At 50.9% G+C, this 23,467-nt stretch overlaps 1 protein-coding gene across 1 annotated transcript in view; it reads left to right on the top strand.

The window, feature by feature from the left end:
• The window catches only part of VAC14 (VAC14 component of PIKFYVE complex), a 59,189-nt gene that overhangs the window by 23,224 nt on the left and 12,498 nt on the right, over window positions 1-23,467 (top strand). The window contains exons 13-14 of the mRNA XM_083870173.1: window positions 4,686-4,839; window positions 14,855-14,987. Coding sequence (XP_083726299.1) covers window positions 4,686-4,839; window positions 14,855-14,987 — 287 coding nt within the window. The remainder of the gene's footprint in view (window positions 1-4,685; window positions 4,840-14,854; window positions 14,988-23,467) is intronic.

Below are 23,467 nucleotides of genomic sequence, written 5' to 3'. Positions count from 1 at the left end.
GGTGGTGAGTGGGAGACAGCAAATAAAAGCAAACCTTTTGCCGGTCATAAGCTCTGGCACAGTGGGTGTTGAATTCGAAGGGTTTGCAGGCATCCACCCTCCCATGGCATGGCATATAGGGATACTCCAGGCCTGTTCCAGCCCCATCCCACCAGCTGGACCAGTGTTGCCTCCTTCCCTACCCTTCAGTAGGGTATGAAGAAATAGCACTTGTGGCACTTAGACATGGCTTGGTTGTGAGCATGGTGGTTGGACTCAGTGATCTTAGATTTTTTTATTTCAGCCTTAAGGATTCCATGACTCAGTGATCCTTGTGGGGCTCTTTCAACTCAGCATATTCTGGGATTCTATGATTCTATGAAATACCTGCTTGGCATCCTGCCCTGACTGGCATCAGGTGGCATGTTAAACTCCCTGTGTGCTAATTAAACACATTTAAAGAGGTGCTCTGAGCTGTGACAGTGTTGGGCGCTGCAGGCCTGGCCCTCACACCCCCAACAACAGGGACAGTGAGGAATTTACAAAAGCAGGAGGGTGGGCAGGGAATTTTCAGGTTCCAGCTTATTTTGGGATAGCTGTAGCTCTATTACCAAGTGCCTTCCCCCACTGCCAGCTGTGTTTGCTGGTACTGTGAGCATGTGTCAGTGTGACCTGGCAGGATTTGCCCTGGGGAGGAGAGAAGAAGCCCCCAGGCTTTCTGCCTTCTCTCTGCTCCCCATCCTCTCCTGGGAAGGCAGAAAAAGTAGATCTTGGCAAGATCAGAGGATTGCTATGTCAGAGATCTGAAAAGAGGTTTGATTAAATTGGTGTGGGAAGATTAATGGTGGGTTTTCTTTTCTTTTTCTCTCTTTAGAGCTGGTGGAGGCAGGGAGGATGCAAGTTTGCTTTTCACACTGTGTGTGTCTGGGGCTCGGCTGGGCCACTCCTGGCTCCAGGGCTGCCTGCCCATGCTCACCTCCTTCCCTGGCTACAGCTAAAAGCATTGGAAGGAGGAAAAATGTAAAACAAATGGGGCTGCATTTGTGTTGTGGAGAAGGAGGAAGCACCCAGCAGCATCCCTGACTTTTCCTTGTTCCCACTGTGTCCCTCCCTGCCTTGCCCATCCTGGAAATGCCATGGGATGTTCCGCAGCCTCCCGAATTCTTGGGCCCTTTTGAAGTGCTTTGCAACCCTTCATGTTCTTGTTTTCTGTCTTGGTAGTCATCTTGCTTCAGCTGAATTCCCATCTTCTCCTTGGCAAGAATAACCTGATGTTGAGTGCCCTATTTCATTGCTCGGGGAATGTTAGATGTCCGCTAGGACATCCAAGGCCACCCAGGAGCATCTCCCTGCTGCACACAGGCATTTTAATTTATTCCTTTTTTTCCCAGCTTATCTGTAAATACCAGCAAGGACAGCACCTTGAGGAGCCAGCCCATATCCTTGCCACTGCATGTGTCCCAGGACCTGCTGCTGCAGCCTGCTCTAGTGCCCTGGTACTCATCATGTGCTGTGGGATGCTAAGTCTCGCTCCCAGGGATCTGCAGCACATTTGGGGTCACCTCCCCTTCCTCTGCCTTGAGCTGGGGCCAGCCCAGTGTTCTGATGAGAGGCAAATGCTCCCCCTCTTCCAGGAGCGCCAGGGCACGGCTCTGCACGCACAGGGAGGTGCATCCCATCCGGCACACACCATCCGGGGGCTGCTCTCCCCCTGCTGCTGCCAGCAGAGCTGCTCTCGGCTCCGTTCAACCAGAACAAGCGGCAAATTAACCTGACCTAGATCTGGAGAAGCTGACAGTTGTGTTTGCCCTCAAAATCCATGCTCTGGAGGCAATGCAGGGAGAAATCTTGCCTATTCTCAGAGAGGAGAAATGCTGCTTATTTATAACTGTCTGAAAACCTGCTTCTCATTCCCCGGCCACCCAGAGCTCATCCTCTTCCGTGCTGCTCTTCATCCTTATGCTGGAAACGGCTTGAGACACTGGACAGGTCTCCCCATCCATCATGATGCTGCTTTTCCTGCTCCTTCCTATTTACACTAACCAGGCACACATTTGCCTGGAGCAGGGCACACTGTCCTACATCTCATCACCACTGGGAAACCTTCCCAGAAATCCTCACGGGATCAGGAAAACGCCCTCGGGGATTGATCCTCCAGGCTGGCTGTCAGGATCATACCTTCACCTGGCATGTGGGAAAGGCTCTGGCCCTTGTGCTCCAGCGCTGTCAGGTCCAGCCTCTGGGTTCCTGACGGATGGGACCAGCTCGCTCCTGGCGCAGCCAGTCGTTGCCATGGCAATGGCAGGATATTGCTTTCTTACAGCCTCCTGGCTCGCACAAAGCCAGCCGCCAGCTCCAGCTTTGCTTAGCACAGGGATGTGCAGTGCATACCAAGCACTCCTGCCTTTCCTCTGTCCCCAGCTGGGAACCCTCTCCGGAGCATGTGAGGAAGAAGCAGCAGGAGCTGGAGCTTCCTGCCTCTTTCCCACGGCTGGAAAACCCCAGGTCTTGGCGGATGCCTGCTCTTCCTCCCAGTGCTCGTGTACTGATCCCTCCTGCTTGTTACTTCCTCCATGTTTTTCAGTTTCAAAATTCAGCCTATGCTTTTTCCACCTCCTGCCTGTAACCTACACAGAGGGGATACCCCTTAACCTCTCCAAAGATTGAGAGGTCCATGCATACCCTCCAGTGGTGCTGGTCACTGCTGCCCTGGCTACCCAGGCCAGAGCATCCTAAGGCCAAGCAGGATCTCAGAGATGAGGCGCATCACACAGCTCCGAGAGGCTGGATTAAGGATCTGACTTCAAGTCATGACTAAAAGCTTTGGGAAGCAGCAGGGTTGATTTTTGCCTAGCCTAGGGACTTGGTCATGTTTCTTCTAGCCATGGGAGCTGTTGGTGAAAACTAAGCTGGATGATGTGGCTGGGTGGGGGCACCAGCACAGCAGTGAGTACAGCAGGAAGGCAGTCACGAGTGTCTAGGTCATGCTGTACATCAACCACACATGGCTTCAGCTCCTGGCTGTGTTGGGTTTGTCAATATGCACCACATGAATGAGAGTCCTGGCTCTTGCCTGACTGCCAGCTCTCATAGCCAAGACGAGTCCCTTTGCCAGTTTCAGCCAACATGACTTGGAAACCTTTATGCGAGTTATTTCCCTATTGTGAGAGCCTGAGACCCAAGTTAGTGCCTGTTCAAAGGCTGCAAATTCAGCTGAGTCACATGATTAGCCACTAGAGAATCTACATAGTGCTTCAGGAGACCAGGCATCCTGAGCTCTGCTCAGGGACATCTTCCACTTGAAACAAAACACAGCCAGCATCACTCTGTGTGAGCTACAGATGTTTGAAATCTAGGCAGGGAGGGAGGACCAAGGTCTCCCCTTTGCCAGGGACCACAGACTCCTCTTCCTGGATGAGGATGAAGGCTGGTGATGGCAGGGTCCTTACACACTGGCAGTGAGCTCCCAGCCTTGACAGCATCACGGAGGTGCTGTATACTTCAGGGACAGCAGCACAAGTTGTTGTCTTTTTTTTTTCCTGCCATTGGGAGCTGTAGGTTGAGACTTAATCATGTTTATAGGCACAGGGTCTTCCCAAGTGTGCTGGAGCCTTGTGGTGCCTGTGGCAGGCTGCTTCCTCACCACTGTCTCTACACCATAGACAACCTAGGCACCACGCTGCCTGCACTGAGGCTGCTGGGGGCTTGAAAATCAGCCTTAATTATAAAAAGAAGCCCCAAAAATGCACTCAGCTTAAGATATCTGTGAAAAGAAAAATCCATGGGCTCCCCTTTCTGATTTTCAGGGGTCATGTTTTCTAGCATGATTTTAAAAAATATATATAATTGGCTTTTTGTTTTTTCCAGGGGGAGAGGTTTTCTATATTAGCTCAGAAACTAAAACTCCTGTATAACTGCAGCTCTTCAGAAAGATGCATTGTGAGAAAGTAGGATACTGTGCTGGTGGGCAAAGGATGGTTGGGTTGTACTCTACCAGATGCTGAGGAGTAAACATGTGGCAGTCGACCCTTTTTGGCAGCCTTTTTGCTCTGCACAGCCCTGCTGCACTTACAGCATCAGGGATGGCTGATGAAACATCTCGACCCAAGGACGTTTGAATGAAGGGGGCCCCAAAATAGCCTGAGACTTGAGACGGGTTGAGGATGGAAAAAAAAAAACAACCCACCCAGTAATAACTTCTCCAGAAATGCTATATATAGACCAATTTGGTGACTTCTGGAAAGAAAGAGCTATGAAATCAGAATGGCAGCTCTGCCTTGACATCGTGAGCTAAGCCTTCCCTGGATGCTGCCTTGCAGAGGGGAGCTGGCTGGTGTGTGCACCCAGAATATCCCTGTTCTCTTGCTGGGATTGTCCCAAGTCTGTGGTTATGAAAGGAACACAAAACCCAGACTTCAACAAAGTGGGACAAGGGAAAGCAAGCTCCATTCCTGGTTGTGTCAATTTGATTTCATTTCATATGCTTCCTTGGGATTCTCAGAGCAGAAACTGGTGGTTTTTTCTCTGTTGTCTTTCCTGCCCCACCTCTCTGCACACATTTGAAATTTCCACTTGGAATTTTGTAGGTAGCCCTCTTTTACTGTACCTTTCTCAGTGTGCTGGGATTTGGTATTTGCTTCCCACCTGATGCCCTCTACGTGGATTTGGAAAGCAAAACTCACCCTGCACCATCCCTCTCTTCGCAGGTTATCCTGAAGGACCTGGAATTGCTGGCTGAGATCGCTTCGTCCCCAGCAGGACAGACAGAGGAGGGTCACGGTCCCTCTGATGGCTCGGATGTGCGACCTGGCCCAGTGGAGCTTCATGTCCCAGCCAGGGCTGGCCAGCTGAGCTCCTCCAGTGAGTGCCCCTTTGCCACAGCTCCGTGCCTCTCTGCTCCTGGGCTCTCTCCATGTTCCATGGCACCAGTCAGGTTTGCTCAGGCAAAAGGAGAAGCTTCTTTTACAGTAATAAATCAATGCATTCAACCCCACCCAGCACAGTTTGGGGATTGAGTCTGCCATGGCATAGACTAGGGCGCTGCTTTTATTTTTACTTCTCTTTCCCCTAGTTCATGTTTTGGGGATTTAGGGCTCAATTTAGCAGCAGGATGCTCCAGAGGTCAGTGTGGAGACATGTCATTGTTGTCCTATTTTTTATGGGACCTTGGGTTCCAGCCTCTTTTCTCCTTGTAAAAGCCCTCAGAGCCCTAGAATGAGTGCAGGATGAGATGCTGGCTGCAATCCCAGATCTCCAAAACATCCATAGATCTGCAGAGGGATCCCTGTGCCAGGCTGCCCACATTGGCTATGAACCGTTGTGTTGCTCTGAGTGTCTGGCAAAACCTCAGGAGAGAGATGAAGAGGGACGATCCTATTTTCTGGGGACTTGAGAGATTAAAAAAAATAACAACCTTTCATTAATTATCCCAGCACATGGGGAATTTTTTTTCACCTTCCCTTGTCTGCGGTTCATGCTTTACAGTTGCTTGGCTGCTCCTTCTCCTCCTCTGCTGCTATTTAAGGGCCTCCCTGTTGTACTCCCCAGGCCAGGTCATCCCAGCCAAAAGCACATTTCATGTGAGCTTTGGATTGCAACCCGAGCACTGAGCCAAGGCTGCCTCTCCCTGCGCAGGATGCAGCCACAGGGCCTTGCAAAATCACCACCAGAGAGAGAGGTTTTGCTTTCCCATCCCCAGGCTTTGTTTTCTCTGAAGATCCTGGATCACTCGCCCCTCCCTGGTGTTATAAATGTCTGCACCAGCAACCAGCTCAGGTCTTGGGCTGTTCAGGGTGGGATTTTTTTTTTTTTTTTTTTTGCAGATATACCTGTTTCCTGCTGGCAGCTTTATCTCTGCAATGGAGAGGTGAGGGCTGCAGAGCTGGTGACCTCCCCAAGCCCTCTGCAAGTCTCATCCATCCTCCCACTGTCAGAAGTGAGACTGCCTGGGTGGAGCAGCTCCTGCAGTGCTGGCCAGGCAGCTGAGGAGCTGCAGTTCAGCTCACACTGATGGTTGTCTGAGGTTTCCTTCCTTCTGGATGATCTAAAAATAGCAGGCTGGATGGCGTGGATCCTAACGACTGCCGTGGCCCCTGTTAGCTATCTGGAATTGCAACTTGGCTTCACTAATTCAAGTGTAACCTTTGAAAAGAGTCTGGCTCTCCCCTCCTGGAGTAGATCTGCTGGAGCCAGAGCTCCTGTTGTCCCAAGGTGGGACAACTTGCCCCCACACAGGTCCTAGTGGGCTCTGGCTTCCTCACCTATTTTCCTCTTCCCTATAACACACCAGAAAATTGTTTCTTAAGAATTTTATTTGGGGCTGAGCTTTGTAGGTCATTGGCTTTTAACCAAAGGCAGATGTTTTTGGAGAGGGAAAAAGAAGCTGGTTCATTGGCCTTGGACATTTATCATGGCCCCAGTCCCGTCTGGCTTTTACCACCAAATGCTGAGACTAGATGGGCTGCTGGGGAGTTCCCCCAGGGAAATTTTGAGGGTCACAGCTGGGCTAGGACCTTCCTGGATTATGCCTGGAAAATCAGAGGCTCCTGAAAAATACTCCTTTTGTCAGAGGATTGCTTGAAGGGAAGACTTTTTAGATCAGGACAGTGGCCAGTGGAAATCCCCGTGTCTGAGCATGGTGCCACCGGGTGATGAGAGCAAGTGAGCCAAAATTCTGCCCTTCCCGGACAAAACTCATGAGGTACTGGCTCCAAAGAGAGGGTGTGCCCCTTTCTGGAGTCACTGGTTTTGTACTGGGATGGTTCCCTAGGGTGCTGTGGTTCAGACAGTGCTGTATTAGCAGTAGGATGGATGCTGTTGCCCCATTAGAGTGGGGACTGGAGGGTTCCAGCACTTTTCCTCTGGCTTAAATCTCTCCATTCCCTTCATCCGCTTGAGACTGAGTTGCCATTGATGCCAGCAGTGGGATGAGAGCTGCTGAGCTATCCCAGCCCCAATCCTCTCCTATCCCAGAGGCCCTTCCAAATGTGCAGTTGGTGGTTTTGCAGGTAAACAAACATGGTCACACTTTGAAATCCATGAGCTCATGGGAGATTTCCTGCTGTGCTCTCTGTCTTGGCACTCCAGGCTTTGCTAGCCAAGCAGTAAGGGCAGGAGTGGAGGTGGAAGGGGCCAGTGCCCCCTTGGTCTTCCCCACGCTTCCTCTCTTTCCCTTTCTTCCCTCGGGATGTGTTTATGCAGTTGTTTCCCTGCCATTGAGTTCAGTTTCCTTCAGATGCTGGTTGATTAGTCAGGAAAGCCGTGTCCCACTTCCGCAGCCCGTTCCCAGCTCCAGTTTTTATTTAGCCGCTTTGTTCTCCGGTTACGTAAGGTCAGCTGCCCTTGACGCCTTCTCCAAGCACAATGAGCTGGGGCCAGCCCAGCTCAGCACTGCCGAGGGGACCCAACATCTCCAGACCTGCTTGACTGCCTTGGGAGAGGGTGGCTGGTGTTGACCTCCAGGAGTTTCTCCTTGGTACCTTCTGCCCACTTCTCCAGGGACAAGAGCTGCAGGGCTATGCCTGAGAGCTTCCTGGTCTTTGGAGTAACGGTGCAAATGCCAATCTGGTCAAGACAATGGCAGTCCAGCTGCCTGCTTTGTCTTTTCCAACCCTGTAGAAGTTGAGACAAGTAGCAGATGACCTGAAAGTGGTTGTCAGCAGGTCAAGGAGGTGATTCTGTGCTTTTACTTCAGTCTGGTGAGACCCCATCTAGAAGACTGCATCCAGATCTGGGGTTCTCAGCACAGGAAGGACATGGATCTGTCATAGCAAGCCTAGAGGAGGTCACAGAGATGATCAGAGGCTGGAACACCTCTACTAAGGAGACAGATTGGGAGTTGAGGTTGTTCAGCCTGGAGAAGGTTCCAGGGAGACCTTAGAGCCTCTTCCAGTGCCTGAAAGAGCTCCAGAAAAACTGGACAGAGACTTTGGACAAGGCATGGAGAGACAGGACAAGGGGGAATGGCTTCAAGCTAAAAGAGAGTAATTTTAGATTAAGTATTAGGAAGAAATTCTTCTTTGTGAGGATGGTGAGGCATTGGAAGAGGTTGCCCAGAGAAGATGTAGAGTGCCATCCCTGGAAGTGTTCAAGGCCAGGTTGGATGGGCCTCTGAGCACCCGGGTCTAGTGGGAGGTGTCCCTGCCCATGGCAAGGGGGTTGGACTAAATGGCCTTTAAATGTCCCTTCCAACCCAAAATATTCCATGATACCATAGGTGGAAGCCCTCCAGCCTGGCCTACAGCTCTGCTCCACATGAGAGACAAAAGCTTATTCCAAAAGGATGCCAGACCAGCTGCTGCCTTGCACAGGGTAACTCTTGCATACATCTCTTCCTTCCTTTCTGCACAGCTTTGTAAGGTGAAGCAGTTACAGCCCTTTGTTTCCCCTCCAGCTTGGCCCAGTCTCTCCCGCCTGGCTTCCTGCCGGAGGTCGAGGGACAGTGCTGTACCCTCTGAGTGCCTCACGCTATAGGATGTTTACCACGAGTCTGACTCCATATGTGGATTCACTAATGTGTCTGAGGTCATTGGTTTCCACCAACAGACCATGGATATCCTAGGAGTCAGTGGATTAATCTGGAGGAGACTGCTAGAAGTCTCTGAGAAATGTAGTCTGTTGAGTTCAGTCTTGCTGTATCCCCCCTCAGAGAACATGCAACATTCCAGAGTGGAGATATTCTCTGTTAGGGGTTTGCTTTTGACGTATCTTGGGGAGGGATTTTGTTCTCAGTGCTGTCAAACCACTCCCTTTTTGTTGTCTGTTGCTTCAATTGTTTGATCATAGATCTGCAGAAGTGGCAGCATATGACAAGGTCTCACCTCCAGACGGTCTGTAAAATGTTAGGGCAACCTCTGCAAACATCAGGTGAGAGTCTGTAGTGTGCAGGAGGTCCAGGAAAGGTGGAAAAGAGAAGGTGGCCTCCTGTCAGATGGCTAAACTGCTATTTCCAGTGTTAGAGAGGGATAAAATTGAAACTCTTCCTTACTCATCCTCCCCACAAAAGGCAACTAGGCAGCTGACATCACACCATCAACCACTTGCTTTTGAATGAACCAGTTTCCGAAAGTTTTTGCAGGATCGGGAGTGTGACAGCAGGGAGCAGAGGAACCAAGCAGGCAAGAGAAAAGAGGGCTGTTACTAAGTGCTCTGATCTCAGCGGTCTGGTTCCTGATGGTTGGTGTCTGTGGCATATCTTTTCCTACTGGCATGAAGCTGTTCAGGAGGGTTGACTGTCAAAAACATTCTTCTGCCTCGTGGAGAAGAGGGGAATTTGAAGGAAAGGGTGATGTGTTTGTTTTCCTGGATGCAGTGTAATAGCGGAGTTGGGATGCTGTGGAAAACCCCAGGAGAGACCATCCAGATATAGCATTAACTCGCCTGGCGTGCCTCCAGGTATCCATCCCTCCTGAGATGGTCACAGCATACAGCCAGCCAGAGAGCCTGGGGATTCCCAAATAACAGCTGGGATTACTGACTTGTAGTGGTGGACAAAGGAGGAGTTGATGGTGTAGATAAATCACTTAGCCAAGCCTTCCGTTGGAGTTCCTTTGCTGGGCTGCCTCAGTTTCCCCAAGATGTTGTGAGGAATTTGTTGGGTGAGGTGAGGAATGACGTGAAAAGCAAACTAGCAAAATTAATATTGGTATGGAAATAGCCCAGCAAAGCCCATTGCTGCTCATTCCTGCAGGTTGTCTTCCATATGTTCCACCTTTCTATGCAGGAGCCTCAACCCACTCTAAGCTCACTGTAAAGCTTAACTATTCCTAGTTTGCAGCTCTGCTGGGTGCTTTGTGCTCCTCAGCAATGGCAGAGCTATACCCCTGCTGCATTTTTGCTTATTGATTTACCTGAGCAAAGAAAAATGAGACAGTAGCAGACAGCTAACCTTCCTAGGAAAACCATCAGGATTATCATTGCCTTCTGCCTTCCTCCAAGGCAGCCATGAGCACAGGCCCTGCATAAGGTGGGGAGAACCAGAAGCAGCAGAAGCTTCATTTGACATCAAAATATATACCCCAACCCATCTGGGACCCCTTTTCTGTCAAGATGTTGAAGTCTCAGGAATTACAAACTCATGGCTCTTTAGCCAGGTAGGAAGGGGAGAAACATCCGTGTGTGCCCAGGCAAAACCAGGCTGAGCACAGCCCCCAGCTGTGCACTCCAGAATTTTGATGGGTTTATTTCGTCAGCAGCATCCTGTGCTCTGGAGAAGGGAGAGTGGAGGTTTTCCAGAGCCCAGCTGAGCTGCCGACATGTTCACATCTGTTTCCAGCTACGCCCTGCGCCGGCTTTCTGGGAGGAGGAGGGGAGGATTTGCCTTTTTTACGGCTCTATTTTTATCCTGCTCCGCGAGGCTTCACCACTCCGTGTTTGCAAAAGCTAAAATTCAAAACATCCTGGGGAAGGCTGCCGGGGGGAGACGCCGCGCAGATTCCCACGTCGCTGCCCGGGGGTTCGCCCAGCACCATCTGGCAGTGCCGACTCCCACGCCGCTGGCGCTCAGGCAGGTCGAGGGCTCATGGACCAGCTCCGGCTGCCGCCGGGTTTATCCCTGTTGCTCCCAGAGGAGCAGAGGGAGATCATTCTCTGGGCTGAGCTGGAAACATGATGCCTTGGGGAAAGCACTCGGGTGGGAAGGATGCTTGGCCTCGCCAACTCTTAGCTTACCCTCCCTATATCCGAGCTGAAATTGCTTCAATTAGAGATTGCGGTAAATCATTTTAGCTAAACCACCGCAAATACCCTTGTGGATACTCTTTTACCAGCTTACCCAGCTTTAGCTCACTTCGGAAAGGAATCAATTCTGCTCCAATCTTATTTCAGTTTGGTTTCAATGGAGTTAAGCAAGTCCACACCGGTTTTAATTAAGACTGGTTTGAAACCAATTATAGTAAATTAATAGAAGTTATGTTTTATGCCAGGGTGAAGTTCAGAACTTTGTGGCTGAGATAGGAAAATCCAAGTTCGTGTCAGAGTCTGCCAGGCTCACCCGGAGCAATGTGGGGACACTTTGGATACTGTAGGTCTCGACACAGCTCAGCCCATCAAGCAGCCAGACAGCCTGAATGTTCCAGGGTGATGTACAATATATATTTATAAGGGCCTTAATATAGATCCCTAATTGCCTGTCTCAGTTGATTTATAGTGTGGCCACGCAAGCAATGGGAACAGCATGAGCCGCTGGTGAGCGCTCAGGGATGCACTGGGGGTTTGCAGACATTCGCTGTGCTCTGCTCGAGCTGGCACCCATGGTTGGGGGAACTGAGGTTGGTATTGACTCAGATGATCCAAGAAGCCCACTTGTGTCCCTGGCTCTACCCCTGTCTGTGAAGGGAATCCAGGGAAAGGATTTGTTAGCCTGGTGTCCTGGGCTGCAGAACATTCCTGTAGTCATTGACAGGACAAAAGATAATGGTGTGAAACTGACAGAGACTATGTTTAGCTTAGATATTAGGAAGAAATTATTTATTGTGAGGGTTATGAGTTACTGGCGCAAGTTGCCAAGAGAAGCTGTGGCTGTCCCATCCCTGGAAGTGTTCAAGGCCAGATTGGAGGCAGCTGTGAGCAACCTGGTCTAGTGGAAGGTGTCCCTGCCCATGACAAGGGGTTTGGAACTAGATGAGCTTTAAGGCACCTTCTGTGATTCAATTATAAGGACCCAGGCTGATGTGGACTCAATGTAGCCATAGAGCTGCAATTCCCACCTACCTTTCATCATGTTTCACTGTGCTGAGCCCAAAATTCCCATTTGTTCCTATTCTAGTAGATGTCTGGACTGAGTTTCATCATGCCTCTGAGCATGGATCTTTCTTCTTCCAGCTCCCTCCTCCACACCAGATTAAAAAAAAATAAAAAAAAAAAAAAGGCAGCAGAGCCGTGACGTGCCACCAGCCCCAGCTACGTTAACAGCAGATCTGGCAGGTTACAGATCTGCAAAGTCTTGCTTCAGGGAAAGGGGGAGAGGTGCAAGCTTCAATTAATTATGCCACAGTTTTCTTAACACTTCTTCCTGCTTGTCTCTCGTGCTTCAGAGAAACACTTGACAAGCTGCTCCTACAGTTCTCTCGGGCTGGGAATGCCACTGTGCTGAGCTGTAACCCGCAGGGCAGTGAGCTGAGCTCTGGGCTACGCCAGGAAGGGTTATACCATGGCACAAAAGGTGCCAGCCACTTCTTAGACATCCTGTAAACAGAGCAAACAGGACGTTTGGAGGATTGGGGGGCTTTGGAAAAGAATTGCTTTGCCTGCTTGGAAGAAGTATTGCCTGTTTAAATTCCATCTGAGGTTTGGTTGAGCCTTTTACAGCCTGGCAGACTCCTACACGCTGGTTTCTCACTCCTAGCATTAGCCCTAGAGAGCACTGGCAAGACTTCTCTGGCATGGTGTGCCACAATGGAAACCTTCCTTAGGGACATGCAAACATAGCTGCTGTGCACCGGATGGGCAAAAGATGGAGAAATGATCCCTCTGGGGTTCACTCTCAGTGCACCCAGAGGCAAAGGATGGTGAAGAGGCTCCCTGGAGTGGGTAGACTCACATGCTTTCTTCTCCTAAGGAAAACAGAGCACAGACTTGTTTTCACCATCTGTATCCCAGTCCTTCCTTGCTCCCAGGCTGGGCAGAAGGGTCCAAGGTTCAGGAACCAGTCGATGGAAGAAAACAGCAGTACTGAAGGTCCTGCAGACTGTAGCTGGGATCTGATCTCCAAGGCAGTTCTGACTTTTGGATACTCAGCTGATCCAGCAGGTCGTTCCAGTTTCCAGTTGAAGATGCAGGAGATGCTGCACCACTTCAGAGCGCATATCTGAAGGTGCTTGTGGCTGGTCTGTTGCAGCCATACAGCTCCTGGGCTTTGTCCTTTTTCACAGCAGAAGTGGTGGTCCTGTCAGGGAGGAGAAATTGCTGCCTCCTCTTGTTTTTTCTTTGGGATGTGTTTTGGATATGTGAGATTTGGCTGGAAGGCATATGAGGTGACAGTGAGGCACAAAGCTGGCTTTGCTTTGTGGAGGGAACATTGTGCCATTCCTGCTGCTGTGGGGCTCAGACTATTTTTGGGGTCTTGTGAAGGAAGAAACTCCAAGATCAGACCTTCCCCAGACAAGCTACAACCCTGGAGCATTGTTAGCTGGCGGAAACAAAGGTGGGATGTCCTACCTGCTGCTAGCTCATGTTGTAGTGCAGCCAGGTTTGAATGCCGTGGAGTTGCTGAATGGGCAGAAGTATCACTTCTGCAGCTTTGAAAGACAGTTTCTGCATGGTCTTCACCTGCCTTCCCAGGCTCTGCTGGGAGGTTTGAGGCTGAGCTGCCGGCAGGGGCAGTGGGAATGCAGAGCTGCCCCATGTCACCTCCAGACCGTGTCTCTGCTCCCTTTTGAGCAGTGCTGAGCAGCTGTAGTGACGACACGTGGGGCATGGCTGTATTTTCACGCCGGGTACTCCCTGCCTTCGAACAAACACACCTTTGTTTTGGAGCACGTTGGCTCAGCTGGGTCCCTTTTTTTTTTTTCCTTTGCCCAGATCATCTTCCCTGCAGCTGAGGGGAAACATGATGCGATGGTGAACAGTTGTGCTCAGGGAGCTGCCTGCTTCAGAGCCTGGCTTGGGGTTACAAATATATCAAGGGGTGGGTGAACACACAGCTCCAGCAGGAAGAGGACACCGGGTTCTGGTCAGGATGACCTTGTATTTCATTTTCCTTTTTCATGGGCTCTGTATGTTCTCTTAGATGCTAAATCCAAACCCGGGGAAGCTGCCCTGTGTGTATCTCTTGTGTATCATTGGGAGAGGCAGGGTAGAAACAGACCAGCAGCTTTTCCATCAGCTTTCCTGGGCTTTGGCAGCTTAATTGCATCTTTAATTGGCTGCTCCATGCTCCGCTGAGTGTCCGTAGAAGCAGACAACATCCATAAATCAAACTGCTCAGGTTTCCTTCAGTTATCTGATGGAAATAGTGGGTGGGGAATAGCCTTGGGGTGCTTGTGTGTGCTGGCTTCCCTTCTTATTGCAGTTAGGCATGGCCTTTGCAAAGGAGAAATTAAGGGAGAGCGCTCCCCTTGTTGCAAAGCTGCTTTTGAAATGCTCTCTCCAAACATTTGCTTTAAGCGCTGTCCTGCTAAATAAACCATCTCCCCTGGGGTTTCACTGTGGGAAAAGCAATCTTTACCTGCCAGCTCTCTGCTCTTGTGTTTGGAAGGGATATTTCCCTGAACTGGGAGCTGCCCCTTTCCCTGCCCTCCCTGCCAAGAGTCTCAGATCAGCACAAACCTTAAGCCCAGAGCTCTGCTGTGGTTGGACCAGTACTTCAGGCTAGCCCTGGGGCACACTGTATATGACACTTACACCAAGTGGCTTCTGCTCAGGGAAAATCACATCACCAAGTGTAAACCAGTGTCTGTGCCATGGCTGAATGTGTGTGTCTGCCACTACATGCACACTGGGCTCAGGTCATCTGTGGCTTATGGGGTTGGATTACAGGCTCTTCAACTCAGCAGCAATCTGGTGGTTTTGGGATGAGTGTACATGCCATATCTGAGGAGATGGGATTGGCTCAATTTAGAGCCTCAGGCAGTCCTTCTAGCAGCTACTGAAGCTGAATAGCTCTGGGATGAACTCCCAAAAATCCCATTTTAACCCCAGGTGCTGCTTCCAGGGCTGCGACCACCATAAGATGCTTTCCCTTGGGCTGGAGAGAGATAAGACCAGGCTGGCTCTGCTTGAACCAAACAGATATGGTTATATGAGGCTTGAAAATCTTTCCATGCCCCTGCCCTCATCTTCTCAGTGCTGTGTTTATATTTTGGGTGTCTGCACTCTCACCAAGGTTTTGGCAGCAGGGCCCTGGCAGCTCTAATTTGCTCTCCCTTTGCCTCCCCAGGTACAAAAGGCTTGGAGTGCTCACCCTCCACCCCCACCATGAACTCCTACTTCTACAAGTTCATGATCAACCTGCTCAAGCGCTTCAGCAGTGAACGGAAACTCCTGGAATCCAGAGGAGCCTTCATCATCAGGTCAGAGCACCCCACCTCACTGAAGCCCCTGAGCAGCCCTGGGACGGGTGGGACAGGAATGGCAGGGTCAAGCAGCCCAAGTACTACATTTGCTCAAAGCCAAAACCATTTCCTCAAGCTTCCCTCACTCTGCAACAAACGGTTTTGGAGCAAACAAGATTTGCCTTTCACATGTCAAGGCACCATATTTCTCTCTCCCATCACCGGAGGCAAAGTGGCTCCTTATTAAACAGTGTTGTCAGAGCCTGTTTCGTTAAGAAACAACTAGACCAGCCGGAGCACGAAGACAGGCTTGCCCTCAGAGTGCCAAGCTGAGTGAATCCCTCCAGCCGGCTTGGCGAGATGCTTGCCCATCCAAAGCCATGTGTTTCAATGCACAGAGTTGGTAGATTTTGCTTCAGCTTTTTAAGGAGCTGTGGCAGAGGCTGGAGAGCCAAATGTTGTGAAGGCTGGAATGCCAAGTGTCGTGGCAGCTGGCAGGGAGTCATCTTTATTGCAATAAAATCTGGTGCAAGGGATATCCATTCCTCAGCTTGCTGGGAAATAACAGGGTTAATGGTCAAGGCGAGGTGGAGAAATCAGTGAGGAGGTTGGTGGAAGCAGCTGGCAGGACCCTGGGTTTTACTGCCTTGCTTTCAGTGATGTGGCATCAAAATGAATAGGGGTGAGAGCATGAGATACAAGCTGTGCTTCTATGGGAGAAGAAAGCCATCTCTCCAAAGACAAAAGGGTATGCCTATTGATGAAGGGGTCCCATCTCCACAGAGGGAAAATACACCATGCAGAGCTCCCAAAATTTGCTAAGCTGACCTGGGTGTGGAGTTGTATCTGCTTGGGCAGCAATTTTTGCCCAAGTCCGGATTCATCCCAGAGACAATATCGCACTCACACGATCCACTCTCCTCTCCCCAGTCAGCACAGCCCCTAGGATAAGCCACCCTTGGCAGGGAAGTGGCCTCATGCTGTGTTAGGGAAGCCGGCTGACCAGAGTGGCAGTGAGCCTGGGCCGGGTCCCATTTAAAAGCTCTCCTGTACCACAGCCACCTCCAAGTTTTTCCCTCTGGCTCTGGCAGGAGAAGCCTTGGCTGGCAGGCCCAGCTTTCCCCAGCAGCCAGCCAGAGGTGCGGTGGGACTGCCTCACAGCAGCTCAGCAAGCCAAGGCTTTTTGCAGTGACTCATGGCCCAAAAAAATCTGGTAAAGCAAAAAAAAAAAAAAAAAATTAAAAAATAGATGACTCTGTCCTTTGTCAAGTCATGTTGTTGCTCATATGGGGTAGATGCAGGACTGGAGCCAAAGTGGTGGTTCTGGGAGGGTAAGCCATGCCCTCAGGTACCAGTGGTTAACACTGAAACCTACTGATGGTGGGTAAAAGACTGGTGTAAACTACATCTCTGCTGCTTCCAGAAAAAGCAAGATGAGAAAAGAGGAGAAAAACTTTTACAGGACTCTCTGGCAAAGATTGATCTCTTGCCGGAGAGACTTAGTGAACGTGGGAGCCTCATGGAACTATTTTTAGCCACTTTTCAAATTGAAGCCGTATGTGCGTTCCCACGTTACATCCCTCCCCTGTCCACAAGCCAGCTCAGCTGTTTTGCACAGCAGGGTGAGAAGCCAGTTTCATGTTTGACTTAAGAGATGCTGGTGATGTTTCATCCTGAGCTGGGGAGCACAAGGGAGATGCTTAAGAGACTGGGACAGCATCTGCTAAAGTGGTCCAGGACCACTGCTGCCTCTTTCCCAGGCTGGCCTGGGAACACTGAAACAGGGAAGGAAAATAGACCTGTTACATTCAGGCAATGATTTCCAGCTGAAGGATTAGTGTTCACAGGAAAGGGAAATGGGGAACAGGGGTTTTATTCAAGCACAGCACAGCAGTTTTCCCTGTCACGTTGCTGGTGGGCAAATTCAAAGGTCCATGAGGTCACGTAGGGGGTCTGTGATTAAAGGTAGTTCATATCTAATCCAACTCAAGTTTGTTCATGCTTGGTTGCTGACTCTGAAAGGACTTTAGTCACTCTCCTGATATGTCCTCGGAATCCCAAAGACAGAGGTTATAGTACATTGAGTGCTTGAGGATGGAAGTGGGGTTTGACCAGTGATCTCTGCAGGAGGTGGGACCATCTCTTGTTCTGTAAAGACCAGTGGTCCCCAGTACAAATAGAATTGCTCCAGAGCCTGCCTGATGCTGGGAGATGGGTCAAAGAAGTACCTGCAGCCCTCGCTGGCAGAATTCACCCTCCAAAGCCTGGCTCAGGCAGAGATAGGGGCTGTGATGGTTGGTCCCACCATCAGTAACCTGAGTCCCAAGGCAGGTATTTCAAGGTGCTTTGCTGGAGAAGACAGGGTGGAGCTAAGCGGAATCACAAACTTCCTTCAACATAACAGGGAAACAACTCCAAAAACTTCATTCATATGAACTGTCATTCATAAGGAAGCATCCAGAGAATTTCTTCTCCTTTGCCTGTGACCATCAGGCTGGGGAATAACCCAACACTGGCACATGATCCCTCTGCAAGCACTGTTCATGCATCAAAGAGATGGATCAGTCTGCTGCCTTTCTGAGTTGGATCCAGTGCCCATCAGCCATGGTGTGATGCCTCATCTCTGCCAAGGGCTTTAGGATTAGGATCCCCTCAACCTAAGGGGATCTCACAGAAAGAAAGCCTATGGCTGTGGTGGAGGTCACATGCTGAGCTGAGTCCCAGCAGGAGGAGTTGGACTTGATGATCCTTGTGAGTCCCTTTCAACTCCCTGTCATCTATGATCTGTGAGAAAGAAAGAGCAGCATCCAGGAGAAAGCTTTTCAAGGCTGTTTAGATGCCTCATGAATGTCTGGGCAAAGGATCTGCCAAGGGGATTCCAGTGGTACGAATCCTATAGAGTCTTTTGCTGTTCTACCCCTCTGCCCTGGAGGAAGGAGGGAAACCTGCTCCCATGATCTCTTCCAAATTTTTTTTTTTTTTTTGGCTTGGCATCAGTTTTCTGCATTGCAACTGACAAGGTTCCTTTGGAGGTCAGTTCTCTCTTACTGTCACTTGTGACCTTTTTTAGGCTGGAAGCCAGTAAAATTAGTCTGCCTTCAAAACTAAGAATACCAAGTGCTGCCTTCTCCTCTCCAGCCCAGCATGTTTTGCAACTCAGAGGTTGCTCCCAAAGTGTTGTCAGAGGCAGGAGCATCAGTGTTACCTCCCACCTCGATAAACAGATCCGAGCCTTCCACCCTTCTCACTAATTGCCCTGGCTGGCACGTGGCTGTCCTGGAGACACCAGAGCCCTTAAGCAAGAAGCAAATATTCCCATTCAGCTACTGACCTCTTGGAGCAGCAGAAGAATTCGGAGGAGCTTCCAAAGTGTCACATGGCTCCTTGGAGCAGCACGGCTGTCCTCCAGGCAGGAGCCCTGTGGAGGGAAAGCTGCTTGGCCAGTCAGGAGGCAGGCAGCAGAGCTGCACCGAGCTTTTCAGCTCACACTGAGATTTACAGGCTGGATTTAATGCCTCTTGGTTGGTACCAGCACTGTGGGGTGGGGGGATTAAGGGAGAGGTTAAGCCCTACTGCACGGACATCAGTGTTGCTGCTCAGAGCACTGTGTGAGGATGGGGCTGGCTGTCCTTGCAAGGAGCTGTCTTTTCCCCTTTTGTACCTCCCCAGGGCTGGTTGTGTGGTTCCTGTGCTGTCCCCAGGGTCAGTCTGAGCTCCAGGAGCCAGTTCAGCTGGCTAAGTCAAGCCTAGCACCAAAGCAGCCGGCTTTTTACTGCTCTCTGAGATGGAACAGCTCAGACATTCATGGCTGATGTACCTTGCCCCAGCAAATGAACCCTCCAGGGTATGGGATGTGCTTGACTGGCTGGAGACATCCCTATGCATGTCGTGTGTGGATGCTTTGAAGTGCAGGGCTTAACTTTGAAGCCCATCAAGGCCATTCTCTCTCAGAGCAGTGGCACCCTAAGGCAGAGAGGATGCCTGAGTCAGCACTTTGCTCCCCAGGCAGGCGCACGAAGGGGTTGTCTCAGCTTGTTTTACAGAGCTGTTAAACAAACCTCCCCACTGCCTGGCACCTTTTCACAGGATGTTCTCTGAGGTTAAACTGCTTGGAAGAGGCCCTGACATGACTTTTCAACCACCTCCCATGTGATGCACCGGGTGGGACTTGTCCATTTGACTGGAGATGGTCCTTGGCCTTTGGGGGTATTCTTGAACCCTGTGGGGGCTGTCCAGAGGGGCTGGCTGGTTCTCCATCCACTATGGAGAACATAGGCTGGAGCATATAAGGTTGTTCAGCCAGTTTATGGCATTAGCTGGAGAGCTGGAAAATCCCAAGTCTCGTGATGGGGCCACAGATTTATAGTTCCAGCAGATGGGAAAAGTTCACCTGGCTGGAAATTCTGACTGTTCTTGAGATCTCAAAGCCCTGCTGGGATGAGGCCAGTGGAGAGCTGGATAACAAAGAGGGCAGAGCTGAGGACAAACACTGGCAGGTCACACTGGATGCATGAAGGGCTGTGCAGGATGCTTTTGGGGCTGGGGTGGCCAATCTCTTTTTGGGTATGGCAGGGTCTTCTGCCTCTGAGAGGCTGGGAATGATTGTACACCAGTTTCTCCACAAAAAGTAATGCAAAAAACACAAAGTGAGTTTGAACCTGCTAACCAAGATGAGGAATCAGAGAGGAGGGGAGCAGAGGGCTGGAGGAGTGTGGAGCACAGACAGCCATCCAATGCTCTGGGCAGACCAGCAGTGAGATGCATGTTAAATCGCTTTTGACTGGCCTGCCTGGCATTCCCAGAGCCCTGCTCTCTGTCAGGGAAAGGGAAAGGGAAGAGAAGGGAAGGGCTGCCAGCATCCCAGTGAGCAGAGCTGTCAGGAGGGAGTGAGATGAGGGTTTAGCTGCAGGTTTGGATAGCAAGGGATGCACTGGGTATCCTGTACAGCGCCAGTGAGTGTTTGTTTTGGTAATAAGGGAGTGCCACAACCACAGGATGCTTCCATACTGCAGTGAGCCAGTGTTCCCTCAGCCCCATCCTGGCTCCCACCTCATTCCTAACCTTGTCCTTTCCTCCTGCTGTACTGTCCTCATTCCCAGCCCCTTACTGGAAGAGACTCCGGAGCTGAGGCTGACAAAACCCCTCCTCTTCTCCCAGGCCTGGATGTTCTTGAGCTCCTCTGGACACACATTTTCCTTGGCCAACACCCCAACACCTCTTGGTGATCTGGAGACACCCAGTGCTGGGCTGGAGGACCCACTCCTGCTCCTTCCTATGGATGTGCTGATGCCACTGTGCCCCCTCTAGCACCCATTGCCAAACCCATGCCCTGAAAATCCCTCTACAAGTGAATCAGGGCTGGAGGGGGGACACGTGTCAGCTCTTCCTCTCTCCCACCCTCCGTGCCACTGCAATGCAGAACAAAACCTGCGTTTGTTTTTGCAGGAACCGTTTGGCTTGTACTCAGCAAAGTGCAAAAAAAAAAAAAGAAGGGGAAAAAAAATGGAGCCTCTTTGATAAACTGTGATATGAACTCGGGTAAAATCCAAACAGCTGTGAGTGCTACAAGGGAAGCTTCTGTGTCGGGAGGCAGCGAGCCTGCGAAAATCCACTGCTCTGCCTGCCAGGATGCTCGCTGGCCGCCTGCCCTCCGGCTTTAATGAACTGTGCACTCGCCATCCCCCTCCTCGTGCCTCGCCGAGAGGAGGAACCGGAGAAAGCTTTTTAGTTTGGTTGGTTTTTGTCCATTTGCAAAGCAGAAAGAGGGACTCCCTCCCAGCCAAGGCCCCAGCCAGGCACAGGGTGATGGAGCAGGGTGGTGAACATGCCCAGTTCTTCTCTCATCTCCAGCCCATTCCTTTATGCCTCCCTTTAACTCTCCCTGCTCCCCAAAACCTCCTCTCCCCAGCTTGCTGGGTAAAAGCCCGTGCCTGGAGATCTGGAACAGTGCTACAGTGATGTGGTGGCAAACAGGCTCTGCTTTCCTGCATTCTCCCTCTGCTCCAGGCTTGCACTGTGAATGCCCTCTGGGCTCTCCTTGTGCTCCTATGGGATTTTGGAAGGAAGCCAGAAACCCCACTGTACCTCCAAAAGCCCCCAGCTCTCAAATTATCTCTTTTACATCACACAGGGCTCCATGAGCCCACAGGATCATGTGCTTATTGAGGTTTTAATTCAGTGAGGCTCTGGGGCTCTCTGATACCCTCCCAGGCCCATGAAATAGGGGCAAGAGGGAGAAAACCCAGTTTTCCCCAGGGTAGAGGTTGGCTCTGGAGTCACAATGCACCAGCAGTCACCAACAGCATGACCTTCACAAGGGAGGAGCCTGGTTGTCCTGTCAAAGGATTATCCTTGCTGGCAGAGCATGAGCTGGGCCAGCCCTGGCCAGCTCCCTCCTGGGGCTGTACCCCCAGGGAAGGACAGGAGATGCCTCCACTGGGCTGGATGAGCTGGCATGCACCAGGTCCTGGAAATGAATTTGCTGTGCTAACACACCAAAGCTGCTCCAGGACCAGCCGTGCTTGGAGTTGCTTGGAAGGATTTGATGGGTTTTCCTGTAGAAAAATGGGAACCACATGTGAGCAGCAGTGCCGGCGTGGGCTGGGACTAATTTGGGTCAGTGAGAGGGTGGAGGGGAGGAAGGGGAAATGTGCGTAGGAGAGGAAAACCCTCACCAAATAGCCAAGTTCCTTCAAAGGGCAGATCCCCAGGTAGAGATATCTGCTTCCTCCCAGCACCTTCCTTAGGATCACAGCAGGAATGCTGTAGAAAAGCAGGAAAAGAAGGAGGGAGCTGAGAGAAGGCAAACAGGACAGTGGGGAGAGGAGCCCACAGCTTCCCTGCTTGCTGACTGTCATGTTCTTCAGAGCAGGGATTCAGCACAAGCAGCTTCCAAAGTGTCTCCCAAATTTTCTTTGCCTGGCTGATGGGGTGAAGACCCTCATCATGGGGAAGCTGCTTAACCTGTCTGATCCTGTTTGTTGGGGCTCGGGTGTTCTGATGGTGCTTCCTTTTCTGGTTCTGCAGCTGTGACAGCTCGGTTTATTCATCTTTGTGGAGGGGAGAGCCAGGACACAGGAAATCAGGCTATGTAACAGTGTTTTCCCCCCACTTGTCTTCCAGGGGATCTTGCTCTGTTATGCCTCAGGCACAGGGCACACTCAGTTAAAAACTGAAGAGAGCTCGCCTCAGCCAGTGAGTCCAGCTGGCCACTCTGCTCCCAGGATGGGGTGCTTTAAAGTATCTCTGGATGGGACATCTTTAACTCCCCACTGAAAGCACAGAGCTATGCAAAAGCCACCTTGGTTGGAGTTTCTGCCATTCAGTGCTCCTTCCCTTCGTGCATGAGCTGCTCCTTGTGTTCAGCTGCACCTGGGGCTGGTCCCCTCTTAGCACTTGGTGCTCTCTTAGGGTTCTGGCAGGGCAGGGAGCATCCATCTGCTCTCCTCTCATGCATCTCTGGGCCTTGGAGGGTTTGAGGGAGAAGGTTCCTCGGGCTGCATCCCTTCTTGGGAGCCCTCCAGGGATCCTGGCTCAGAAGGCAGGGCAGGCATTGTGATCCAATGCAATGCTGAGAGGCAGCAGGCATGGAGGCAAGCCTGGTACTAAAGCTGAAATAGCATCTGGGGTGTCTGAACCATGGCATAAATGGGGTATTTTTTCAGCTGACACTTGAGTAGGAAGTGCAGCAGGGCTCGCTAAGTTACAGGCACCTCCTTCCCTGAGCTTCATGGTGTGCTTGAATTGTTGGCAGAAGAGACAAGGCAGCTTCACCTCCCACCCCAGGATATGCTTATCCCTGAGCCATGGGACATTGCCACCTCTTCCCAGTCCCTTTTTTCTTTCCTTCTGGAAAGTTTCACCCTCAGAGTGTGTTCCTGCCATAGTCTATCCCTGCTTTCAGAGGTCTAGAGATAGCCAGCAGGACCATTTTCCCCGAAATTTGCCTCCCCTACATGGGTATCCAAAGGCTCATCCACCTCTAGGACATGCTCCTTGGCCATGCTTTTAGGAACAAAACTTATATTTCTTCATCTTAAAGCAAAGTGATGGGGATGGGTGAGCAAGGACCGCAGCTCCCATGTCTGTACAAGCTGTGAACGCCCTGAACAGGATCGGCCTCTCCCAGCTCCTGTTGCTACAGCTTTGTACCCATTCCTTTAACCTACTTTATTTGCAGTGATGAGAAATTATAGGGAGAGAAATAAGGCGCTTGTCAGTTTTCTTGAAAATTAGGCCACAGCTGTCAGCCTGAAAGGGAAGCGGACGTCTCGAAGGAAGGATCTGCTGCTGCTCTACTGTTCTCCCCCACTCCCAAGCCAGCCCCTACCCTTCCTCCCCTTTCAAACAGAGCTTGCTTGAAAACATCAGTGCCTGGTGTAAGTGCCCCTCTGGGAACAGTGTCTGGAGGGCTCAGTTGAACATGAGTTGTTCCTCTCAGCTGGGGTAGTGGCTGGAGCCAGGCACATGCTCTAATGCTGCTGCTGCCTCCTGTCTGG

This window comes from Zosterops lateralis, assembly GCF_965231275.1.
Source record: "Zosterops lateralis genome assembly, chromosome: 12".
NCBI lineage: Eukaryota > Metazoa > Chordata > Aves > Passeriformes > Zosteropidae > Zosterops > Zosterops lateralis.
The sequence above is the reverse complement of the archived record's forward strand: the minus strand, read 5'-3'. Positions and strand labels throughout refer to the sequence as shown.